This window comes from Primulina tabacum, chromosome 12 (genome assembly GCF_025594145.1).
Source record: "Primulina tabacum isolate GXHZ01 chromosome 12, ASM2559414v2, whole genome shotgun sequence".
NCBI classification, from domain to species: Eukaryota; Viridiplantae; Streptophyta; class Magnoliopsida; order Lamiales; family Gesneriaceae; genus Primulina; species Primulina tabacum.
This window is the reverse complement of record NC_134561.1, coordinates 14,692,441-14,704,898: the sequence shown is the minus strand read 5'-3', so window position 1 is coordinate 14,704,898 and position 12,458 is coordinate 14,692,441. Positions and strand designations below refer to the sequence as shown.

Sequence of the window (12,458 nt, the reverse complement as noted above, 5' to 3'; positions counted from 1 at the left end):
TCCCTTTTATCATTCAAAATGGACCTCTTCCTTCAATTTCTTTTAAGCCTTGCTCAAACATAAACCTCGTAGATAAAATTGTAGATTTTTTTTCAAAGATGAGGCTTCATCTTTATCAAAATATGTACATATTTTAACTTCCAAAACTTCAATATCAAGATAATAAAATATAAAAATGTTTTATTTCATTTTTTTTTATATTTTTGGTATTTTTTTTTAAATTTAATTATTTTTTTATTTAAATCTACGATTATTAATTCAACTAAATATATAATATAGATAAAAAATATAGTCAAACACGAATAAAATCTTTTTTCGATTTGGGCTCACCAGTGACCAGGAGAGCTCACGGGTTTTTGAGCATTGTCTGATAACTCTTTGATAAAATGGCACAAAGAAATGTGTTCGTCACTGCAAAAACTCTGGGGTTACTCGTGGAGTCCGCCGTTCAAACTCAGTCCTCCCTTCTCGGACAGGCAGTCCATGCCAAGATTGTGAAAACTCTGGGCCTAATGCTTGATGCCGTGCTTTCCAACCATCTCATCAACATGTACTCGAAGCTTGACCGACCGAACTCGGCCAGATTACTTCTATTCCTTACCCCAGTGAAATTGCGTTCAGTTGTCACATGGACAGCCCTTATCTCGGGCTACGTGCAAAACGGTCACTTCGTTGCTGCGCTTTCTCAGTTCTCTTCCATGCGGCGTGAGTTTGTCCATCCGAATGATTTCACTTTCCCTTGTTTATTCAAAGCCTCAACGTCCCTCCAGTTGCCTACTCTGGGCCAACAATTTCACTCACTTGCGGTTAGACTCGGCTTCATCAAGGATGTTTTTGTTGCCTGTAGCACGTTTGATATGTACTCCAAGACAGGTCTTTTGAGTGACGCAGAAAGATTATTTGATGAAATTCCCAAAAGGAACACTGCTACATGGAATGCCTGTATTTCGAATTCGGTCCTTAATGGGAGACCTTCCGAGGCTATTTTCAAGTTTGTTCAGCTGTTACGAGATGGGGGAGCTCCCAATTCTATTACATTTTGCGCATTCTTGAATGCGTGCTCTGATGGTAGGTTCCTAAAGTTAGGTCAGCAGTTGCATGGCTGCTTGATTAAAGGAGGCCATGCAACTGATGTTTCAGTTTCAAATGGATTGATCGATTTTTATGGCAAGTGTCATAAGATTAACTTTTCTGAGAAAGTTTTTGAGAACATGCGTGTGTTTAATGTTGTTTCATGGTGTTCGATGGTGGCAGCTTATGAACAAAATGATCTGGGAGAGAAGGCATGTGCGATGTTTTTGAAAGCACGTAGAGCTGGGGTTGAGCCAACCGACTTTATGGTTTCGAGTGTGCTTAGTGCATGTGCTGGTCTAGCTGCTCTTGAAGCTGGTAGAGTGGTTCATGGTTTGGTGGTGAAGGCCTGTATTGAGGGAAATATGTTTGTTGGGAGTGCACTTGTTGACATGTATGGTAAGTGTGGGAGTATTGAGGATTGTGAGGCCGCATTTTATGAAATGCCCAGGAGAAATTTGATTTGTTGGAATGCATTGATCGGTGGATACGCTCATCAAGGACATGCTGACATGGCACTGGAATTGTTCATGGAGATGACTGATTATAGAGAAATGGAAAAGTTGGTTCCCAATTTTGTAACTTTTGTCAGTGTATTAACTGCCTGCAGTAGAGGTGGTATGGTAAAGGTGGGAATGGAGATATTTGACTCGATGAGTGTGAAATATGGCGTTGCTCCAGGGGCAGAGCATTATGCATGTGTTGTGGACATGCTAGGGAGAGCTGGGCAAGTGGAACGTGCTTATCAGATTATACGTAAAATGCCTGTCGAGCCTACTATTTCAATATGGGGGGCTTTATTAGGAGCTTCTAAATTGCACGGGGATCAAGAACTGGCGAAGATTGCCGCTGACAATGTGTTTGAGCTTGATCCACATGATTCTGGTAATCATGTTATCCTTTCAAATATGTTTGCTGCTGCGGGACAGTGGGATGAGGCCAACCTTGTAAGAGAGGAGATGAAGGATGTAGGGATCAAGAAAGGGGTAGGATGCAGTTGGTTATCTGTCAAGAATACTGTCCATGTTTTTCAGGCAAAAGATACATCACACAGCAGAAACTCTGAGATTCAAGCGATGCTTGCTAAATTAAAGAAGGAGATGAAGGCTGCTGGATATATTCCTGCTATCAGTTTGGCTCTCTATGATGTAGAAGATGAGGAAAAAGAATCAGAAGTTTGGTGTCATAGTGAGAAGATTGCACTTGCATTTGGCCTTATCTCACTCCCTCCTGGAGTGCCTATAAGGATCAATAAAAATCTTAGAGTTTGTGTGGATTGCCATAGTGCAATAAAGTTCATCTCCAGCATTGGTCACCGAGAAATTATTGTTAGAGACAACAATAGGTTTCATCGGTTCAAGGATAGCCAATGCTCTTGTGGTGATTATTGGTGAACATGTGGTTTCTTCTTCGATTGCTATTCTTCTTTTGTATTATTGGTGTCCATGGAAATCTCATGGCATAGTTTTTGAACTCCCAAGTAAAGTTAGATGGAAATGGGAAGATCTAAATTGTTTACACGTTTGAAGAAGCATCTGGCTACTGTTTCTCTGGTATTGAGGTGAGTTATTTTTTAACTGATAATTTGCTATCAATAAGAGATGAATTCTGAAGGTTTTCAGATTTTTGAATTTTTATAAGAGGGTTATGATATAATTTACCTTGAAAATTTTCATCTCATATCATACACCAAATCGATATCACAAATCACTTGTCTCATCTCATGCACCAAACGACTGTAGAGGCCGGCATGGAATTTAATCTCATCTTAAAATGTGATTACCCAATTATTAATCCATTAACATTGCCTAAAAAATACATTCTCTATTCTTTTAAGATCAAACAATAAATGTGCAATCTCTAAGCTGAATTTTGATCAACGAAGGTATTTCAAGTTCTAGAAAATTATATGGATCACTATTGCCGAAGTAAATATACCCTATCCTTCAAAAGAATAATAATTCTTACTTCAGCCATGATAATAGCGCTGTTACGTACAACAGTAGAAAAATAATAGTACACATTATGTTGAAGATATGAAGATATACATAATCAAATTTTTGTAAATTAGGATAATTAGGAGATTCCTTAGTTAAAGGGATTACAATTCTCTTTGCATTTTCTATTATCTTAGCGTGCCTGTAAATTGGATACTAATTGATTGTAAATGTTGTGTGAGATCTAATGAAAAGTACATTCTTTATTTCCAGCAATTATGTTCTTCCTTTCGTTTGACTTGGTATCAGAGATATAAGGCTCGATCCGTTTGGATCTGATACGCGAATTCATTGCTGTTGGTTTAGTCTGATATTACATGTCCTTCGATTTCTTATTCTTGTAATTGTTGATGGCTGAAAAAGGCCGGAATTCCAGAATTATAGCAAATCTATTATGCATATCGGCTAAATGGAAAAAACTTTTTAAAATGGTCCCAGCTCGTCCAGACCACATTGAAGGTCAAGGAAAGCTTACCATCTTGTTGGCAGTGGGCCGAAGAAAGAAGACCCCAAGTTCGCTGCCTTGGATGAAGAAGACTCTCTTATCATGGCTTGGCTATGGAATTCCATGATACCCGAAATCAGTGATACATGCATATTTCTCACCACTGCCAAGGAGATTTGGGACAGTATACGCCAAAAATATTCCAATAATGGAGATTCTATCTTAACAGCTGCACATCTCATTAATCGGCTCCGCTCTAAAGTCTTGGGTGATAAAAATCCTCTTGAAATGCTCATGAGCTCCTTCCCAGATCTACACACTAATCAATTAACACCAAAAGTGTTCGGGTATGTGTTTTGTTCATGTTTATGATCATAATTGTGGTAAGTTGGATCCCAGAGCTCTTAAGTGTGTGTTTGTTGGGTATTCATCAACCCAAAGAGGCTACAGATGTTATCATCCTCCTTCCAAGAAGTTGTTTCCAAGAAAATTAACATTATTTCCCCACTCCTCGTCTTCAGGGGGAGCATCTAGGTTTGGGAGAAAAGGAGGATGAGGATCTTTTTATTTTACCTACCTTCTCCGGTCCTCATCTGCCAAGCACTCAATCTGTCCCAGCAGATGTCTCAAGAGATTGTTAAAGTAGGTGCCCGGCAAGCCAACTTGTGGCTTGGGCTTTATTGACTCTAATGTAAAACAATCTTTATTTTAATAATATTTTACGTTTTTATTCGATTTTGGCATTATACTTTATCTGTATACCCATGCAAGCTGCATAGATAAAGTCCTTGAATATACAATAGATACCATGAGGTATGCGTCTCAACGTAAGATCATGAAACTCATTAGGAAGCGTACCGTATATTCTAAACAGGTTCCTAGTCGATTCAGCCGCCTAAAAGAAGGATAAAGGTCGCTCGAGCTCGAGACTAGCATCTGTGGTGTAAACGCCATGTTTCATTGGCAAGGGCATGAAGATGTCCATTCGCACAGATGGGTGATCATATGATGATGCACTGAAAAACTGTCCCTCGGACTATTCAAGTGGTTCCCACTTATCGAGTGGAATAGTCCGCAGTTATGGTTGTACACCATTAGTCCTCTGACTCGGGACAATGTAGGGGCTATACGTACTAGCATGCACTTTGATCCATTTACCAACTCCATTGAGGGTCATCAGGTGGCGAGGTTGGGTGTAGTTTCGAAATACGTAGGAGCAAATGCATTGTAGTCGGGGATTCACCATTTGCCTACGGGTGAAGATATCCTATGTGATCTGATGAGTTTATAGTGCAAGGAGTCTCTGGCCAGAGCAAGAAATGTGCTTTAGGGAAAGGTGTTTTCCTAGTTGCACATGCCATGCCACTATTACTACTCAAAGATAAATCACATCATTATCGAATTCATATGCAACTCTCGAAATACTAATGGTTGCAGATTCGATCGAGATATATGTGTTGAAAGGACCGTACTGTACGCTAACCATGACTAAAGGTTCTTGTAGGCACTATTAGTAATACCTAGGGGATCATGGGGCGATGCTACTAGACGCTATTGGAAACTAAATTCTGGTGTTTGACAAACTGATCAACCAACTGAAAATACGAACCAACTGAACTCAGCAACTGGACTTAATAACTGAAATCGACTGACTGATCAGTTGGAAACCGATCAGTTAATACATCCAGCCGAATGCCTTAAAGTTAAGTATCTCTCAGCTGAAGATGTCTCGGGAAAGAACCTTCAACCGACAAAGAGACATAACAGATTACAACTGAATATGAAACGCCGCACCATAACCAAGACTACCTAGAACAACGCATTCCGGCTAAAGCAATTAAGACGCCGCAAATAAAGTTCAAAAAATAATGAAGTGGAAATCAACGGATACATAGATTCAAATTTATCTCAAGTTACCGTTGGAAAAGAAGCATATAAATATGACAGAAGAGCAGCTGAAAACAACAACGAAGTGAATACTATTCAAAAAGCTTGCTGTCACTCTGTCAAAATCTCAGCTCACCTCTTACTTGATTTATTCGTAGCAGTTAAGGCTACAATTTGAGCTTACAAGCAAGTTGTAATAATCATTGAAATTCGATAGTGCTAAGATAAGTTAAGCACTGAGAACATTCTGTTATACTAAGAGTTTCAGTTTTTGGCAGTGTTAAGTCCAAGCTGAAGTGGGTCAGTACAATTCTTGTATTTGATCAAAGTCTTTTAGTGAATATCCTATCCTTGTGATAGAAGGGGTGACGTAGGAGTAATTGAAATCTCTGAACATCCAGAAACAACCCTTGCGCATTTTATTTTTGTATTCTATCTTTCAGTCAGTTACCTTCCGCAACTGATTCAGTTTAACTGATTGATATTGATCAACAAGATTCCGAGAATCAGTTTGTCACCAAACTGAACTCAAAATTTGAAAAGATCAATTTTTCTTGTGAGTGTTTATTCAACCCCATTTCTAAACACTTTTGATACGTTAACCGATCCTAACAAGTGGTATCAGAGCGGGTGAATCTTGTTCTTGAATACTTTTGATATATAAACTTGCTAGCATGACTTCATTCAACAAAATTCCTATGTTCTCCAGAGAAGAATTCGATGATTGGAAAATTAGAATGCAAGCTCATTTAGCAGTACAAGATGATGACATGTGGTATGTCATAACTGATGGACCCATGAAGATTGTAAAAGCAAATACAGCAATTGCCATCACAGAAGGGGCACCACAAAGAATAGAAAAGCCCAGAGATGAATGGACAACTGAAGACAAAAGAAAAGCAAATCTTGACAATGTGGCTAAAGATATTCTGTACAAAACGCTGGACAGAGTGACTTTCAGCAAAATAAAGATGTGTAAAACAGCCAAAGAAATCTGGGAAAAGCTGATCCAGCTGTGTGAAGAAAATGATCAAAACAAAGAAAATAAACTTTCTGTTGCTGTGCAAAAAGTTTGATAACATCAAAATGAAAACAGGAGAATCGATGCACGAGTATGATGAAAGAGTAAGTAGTATCATCAATGAGCTAAATGCACTTGGAAAAGTGTATACCAACAAAGAAATTGCACTAAACGTAATGAGAGGTCTTCCCAAAGAATGGGATGTCAAGACCATGGCAATGAGGGAGTCCAAAGATCTGAACCAAATCGAACTCCATGATCTATTTGCTGATTTAAAAGCCTATGAATTTGAGCTGCAGACCAGAGAAGGAGAACCATCTACTTCTGCAACCACAACTGCTCTAGCCGCTGTCAGAACTGAACAAATCAGTTCAGTTGAAAAATCTGCTGATCAGTTGAGTAACGATGCTATGTCATTGTTTATCAAAAAATTGGAAGGTTCATGAGAAAGAATCAAGGGAACTTCCAGAAACCATATCAAAGAAACAATGCCAAGGATGAATCAAATGCATGCTACAACTGTGGCAAATCAGGCCACTTTATTGCTGATTGTCCTAAACCTAAGAAGGATGTTCAAGGCTCAACTGATAGAAGAAAGAAATCGTATGAACACAAAAGAAGACCCAAAGAAGATAAAAAGTTCTTCATAAAGAAACATGAAGTACTCTTAGCTGAAGAAAACAAATCAAAATGGGCAGAAACTGACAGTGAAGAGTCGGAACCAGAAAGCTCTTGCAGTTCTAGTGATGATGAGGATGTAAAGTGCTTGATGGCTAATGATGCAGCAGAAGAGTCATCTAGCCAACAGGTAACAGGTACAAACAAGAACTCAATATGGTATTTGGACAGTGGGTGCTCGCGACATATGACAGGAGATGCAAGTGTGCTATCTCAACTGATCAAATACAGTGGTCCAAATATCAGTTTCGGGGACAATTCCAAAGGTATAACTGTGGGTAAGGGTAAGCTTATCCATGGTAATTTTACTTTTAAAGATGTTCTACTAGTAGAAAACCTGAAGTATAACTTGATCACCATCAGGCAATTATGCGACATTGGATTTTTAGTACATTTTGACAAAAACTCATGCTCAGTTAAAACTTCAACTGATGAAATCATACTAACTGGCAAACGTTGTGGAAACACATATAAAGTCAGTTGGAATGATCAAACTAATGCACCAGTTTGTTTTATTGCTTCCAAATCATCTAAAAACTGGTTGTGGCACAAGAGACTAAGTCACCTAAATTTTAAATCCATTGCCTATCTGAGTAAACATGAACTTGTAACTGGTTTGCCCAAAATAGATTTTCAAAAGAAAAACTTTGCTCAGCATGTCAGTTTGGAAAACAAGTAAAATCGTCTTTTAAAAACAAGGGCTGTAAATCTTCATCCCGATGCTTAGAACTATTGCACATGGATCTCTTTGGTCCTATACCAGTTATGAGTTTATGGGGAATGAAATACATCTTGGTGATTGTTGATGATTTTTCAAGATTTACTTGGGTTATCTTTCTCAAATCAAAAGACCAAACTGCTGCACAACTGATCAAGCTTTTCAAAAGACTTTTAAATGAAAAATCAGTTGGAATTGATCGAATCAGATCAGATCGAGGAACTGAATTTATCAATCAAACTCTTTCAAATTTTCTAGAAAATGCTGGAATCAAGCATGAGCTCTCAGCAGCTAGAACTCCTCAGCAAAATGGTGTAGCTGAGAGAAGAAATCGGACCCTTAAAGAAGCTGCTAGAACAATGCTTGCTGATTCTGGTATTTCTCAAAGGTTTTGGGCAGAGGCAATAAACACTGCGTGTTATACTCAGAACAGATCAATGATTAATAAGAAACACCATATGAGATCTGGCATGGAAGAAAAAGTATAATCACTTATTTCTAAATATTCGGGTGCAGATGTTTTATCCTTGATAATGGTAAAAATTATTTAAAAGCATTTGATGCTAAATCTGCAGAGGGAATATTTCTTGTATACTCATCAGTTAGTATAGCTTACTGAGTCTTTAACAAGAAAACCCTAAATGTTGAAGAATCTGCTCATGTTGACTTCGATGAAACTGAACTAACTAATATGCCAACTGATCAAGTTGAGCTAGTTGATCGACTGACAGATATCAGTTTGGAGGATGATAATGAAGAAGACAATCATATTAATCAAAACACTATTCAAACACCTGAACCAGAAGTGTCAGATCAATCAACTGAACCAGAAGCCATTCCTAATGATCAGTTGATAGAGCAAACTGATGATATTCAGTTACCAGCTGAAGAAATTGCCGATACAACAAATAATGAGTACAGATGGAGAAAATCACACCCACCTGAATTGGTAATAGGAAATCCATCTGATCCAGTAAGAACTCGCAATCAAATGCTAAATCTATTTATTTATTCAGCTTTTGTTTCACAAATAGAACCAAAGAAAACTGATGAAGCTCTTGCTGATCCTAACTGGGTAAATGCAATGCAAGAAGATCTAAATCAGTTTACTCATAACAATGTCTGGAACTTAGTTCAAAGACCAATTTCAAAAACTGTCATAGGTACAAAATGGGTTTTCAGGAACAAACTGAACGAAGATGGTTCGGTTGGACGCAACAAAGCAAGATTAGTAGCACAAGGATATAGACAAGAAGAAGGAATTGACTATGATGAGACATATACTCCAGTTGCAAGACTGGAAGCAATCAGAATGTTTCTTGCCTATGCATCATACAAGAATTTCAAAGTCTTTCAGATGGACGTAAAAAATGCATTCCTAAATGGCCATTTGCAAGAGGAAGTATATGTTGAACAACCCCCAGGTTTTGTAAATCACATCTTTCCTGATCATGTATATCATTTGAACAAAGCATTATATGGTCTTAAACAAGCTCCCAGAGCTTGGTACGAAACTCTTTCAAAATTTTTAACTGATCATGATTTTTCTGTTGGATCAGTTGATAAGACCTTGTTCAAATTTACTAAGAATAATCACATTTTATTAGTTCAAATTTATGTTGATGATATCATATTTGGGTCAACTAACCCCAAATTATGCGAGAAATTTGCTAAGTTGATGCAGGAAAAGTTCGAAATGAGCATGATGGGTGAACTGACATTCTTCCTTGGACTGCAAGTGAAGCAACTGGAGACTGGCATATTCATCAGTCAGACTAAATATACAAAGGAGCTGCTGAAGAATTTTGGCATGGAATCATGTTCAGCTGCAAATACTCCCATGAGCTCATCAGTTAAATTGGACACTGATCAAGGGGGAATATCAGTTGAGAAGACACTATACCGAGGTTTAATTGGGTCATTATTATACCTAACTGCCAGTCGCCCTGATATTGTATTTGCTGTGTGCATGTGTGCTAGATTTCAAGAAAATCCTAAGCAATCACATTTATCAGCTGCTAAAAGAATTTTGAGATATCTTAAGGGCACACAAAATGTTGGGTTATGGTATTCTAAAGACTCTACTTTCAATTTAGTTGGATATTCAGATGCAGATTATGCAGGATGTAAGCTTGATCGAAAAAGTACAAGTGGATCTTGTCAGTTTCTAGGAGACAGACTGATCTCTTGGTTCAGCAAGAAGCAGACATCTATAGCTACCTCAACAACTGAAGCAGAATACCTTGCTGCTGGTAGTTGCTGTGCACAACTGATCTGGATCCAGCAACAACTGAAAGATTATGGAGTAATTACAAATAATTCGCCCATATTTTGTGACAACACGAGTACAATTGCCATCACTTATAATCCAGTTCTCCACTCAAGGACAAAGCATATAGATGTCAAACACCACTTCATCAGAGATCATGTTTTGAAGAAGGACATTAGACTGGAGTATATATCAACTGAACAACAAGCAGCCGACATCTTTACCAAACCATTACCCGAGACTAAGTTTTCTTACTTTCGCAATATTCTTGGTTTAATTGATTTGTCTTAAAATTATTACTAATGTTGCTTTCACTAATAGAATTATCTGCAGAGAAATAAGAACACAACAAATTGAAAATAATAATTCATTAAGAATATCACCGTTCCCAGTTTACAGCAGAAATCATAGAACCAATTATATCTAGCCAATCCCTAACCCAATCATTCATCTCATAAATTCGAATTCTAGAAAATGCCATAGTTTTAGAAATCTTATCAACCACATGCCACTCCTTCCATAACATCGCCTCCAACAAACATTTGTCCTCAATCAAATCTGTAACATGCCTAACTTCAAAACGTTCAAGATACTTTCTTGCTGTTGCTTCCTGAGCAAAAGTAGGAATTGCATCACTTCCACTCACTCTCTGCAACTCATGAATCTTAAACCATGTTGACATCACCTTTTTGAAAACATATTCCTCCATCCTTCTCTTCATCTCTTCTAAACGTGGATTCGATTGTTCAGTAACATGAACGTGTGTACTGCTGCATGCATCAGAGTCACTTGAATCCGACATTTTGAACTGTTGTTGTCTCACATTCTAACATCTTATTTATAGAAAGATAAAATTTGAATGATAAAGAAACTGAAGAGACTCTAGTCAACCGAAGTGTTTTTCTCATTTACCAAGGCCTCTTAACTATCAGTTGTTCATTGTCAACTGATATCAGTCTACCATTTACAACTCAACAATTAACTGATCAACTTATATCAGTTAGTCTTTCATCAGTTCATTTGTTTATGATCATAATTTATTATTTGCAGGAAAAAGAAAAACAAAGATAAGCCAAAATAAATACTTCATTCAACAATAAATATTTGCCTGAATTACATTTTCATATTTTTCTTCTATATCATCTATCCACATTTTCAACCAAACAGATAGAGCCGAGGAAGATGTTTTGCAAAAGCTGTGAGAAGAAGCTATGCGATTAAGGAGCTCTAGTTCCTTTTGAAGCATCATGTAACGACCCGAAAATCAGACTATGTATAAGCCATGCATAATTATTACTATTTAAATTTAAAAATGATTTTTATGTATATATATATATATATATATATATATATATATATATGAAGGGTCTAATTCATTTTGATATTTGACAAGTCATAACTATTTATTTTAAAAGCAAAAGTTTAGTTTTATTTTTTCAGTTAAATACGCGAGGACGGACCGGAGTTTGAAGATTAAAGATAAGATTAATAATAAGAAAGACATTCCTAAATTTAATTTAAGTCAAAGAATAATTTAATTTAAAGAAATAGAATGTTTTAGAATATATTTAATTAATTAGAGCTAAGTTGGTAAATAAATTCTTTTAGGTTCAATATTTAATTTTAAATTAAAATATGTAAACAAGAGATAATGAATTAATCTAAGTATGAAGTATTCAAGAAATTAAACATAGTATTTAAATGCTTAAAGTTAAATCCATGCAATGCCATGCAAGAGGTCATTATAAATTAAGGTGTAAATTCATTAAAATGTAGAATGAGTATTTAAAACCTTAAGCAATTAACATACATGATGTAAACAATAAAACACCATGCAAATAAGTAATAATTTTGGGTCCAACATTTAAAATATTCAAAGGTGGATAACTCTCCATTCCAACAATTCCTAATTACAATTCATGGGGTATTCATTTCTCATTTTAATTATCTAATGGGTAGTAAATTTAAATGCAATAACATACCTCATTTCTACTCAACCTATTAGACAACAAAACCGTGCATGCAGTAGGAAATAAGAAACCATTCCAAACCCATTCAAATTCTTGACTTGTAACCCCCACCTTAATGCATTTTATGGCATCTTTAACAACTCTTGTAACCCTCATCTCCCTTACATAACACCCCTACATCCTATATACTCAAAAATATCAGCAACAATAAAATAAATTGGCGGCAAGAATAAGGGAAAGGGATCGGCAGAAAATTGGAATGAAAGTGTATTTCAAATTCCATCCAACTTCATCACTTGTAACTCTCCCCTAAATGCACTTCAAGACACCTTTAACCCCACCATTTACATTCCTCTTCCTTACCTACATACCCTACACACATATGCACGAAATATCAGAAGA

General features: G+C 36.8%; 1 protein-coding gene across 4 annotated transcripts; it reads left to right on the top strand.

Moving 5' to 3' along the window:
- Nucleotides 1–302: 302 nt before the first annotated feature.
- Nucleotides 303–4,029, top strand: LOC142520867 (pentatricopeptide repeat-containing protein At4g14850). 4 transcript variants are annotated; one of them, XM_075624019.1, is made up of 2 exons: nucleotides 303–2,632; nucleotides 3,507–4,029. In XM_075624019.1, the coding sequence occupies exon 1, from the start codon at nucleotides 387–389 to the stop codon at nucleotides 2,463–2,465; it is 2,079 nt and encodes a 692-aa protein (XP_075480134.1). In that variant the 5' UTR covers nucleotides 303–386; the 3' UTR covers nucleotides 2,466–2,632; nucleotides 3,507–4,029. The 4 variants fall into 4 exon arrangements, with proteins under 4 accessions (XP_075480134.1, XP_075480133.1, XP_075480132.1 ...); XM_075624018.1 differs by having other exon boundaries at nucleotides 3,432–4,029; XM_075624017.1 differs by lacking the exon at nucleotides 3,507–4,029 and adding an exon at nucleotides 3,282–3,404.
- The last annotated feature ends 8,429 nt before the right edge of the window (nucleotides 4,030–12,458 follow it).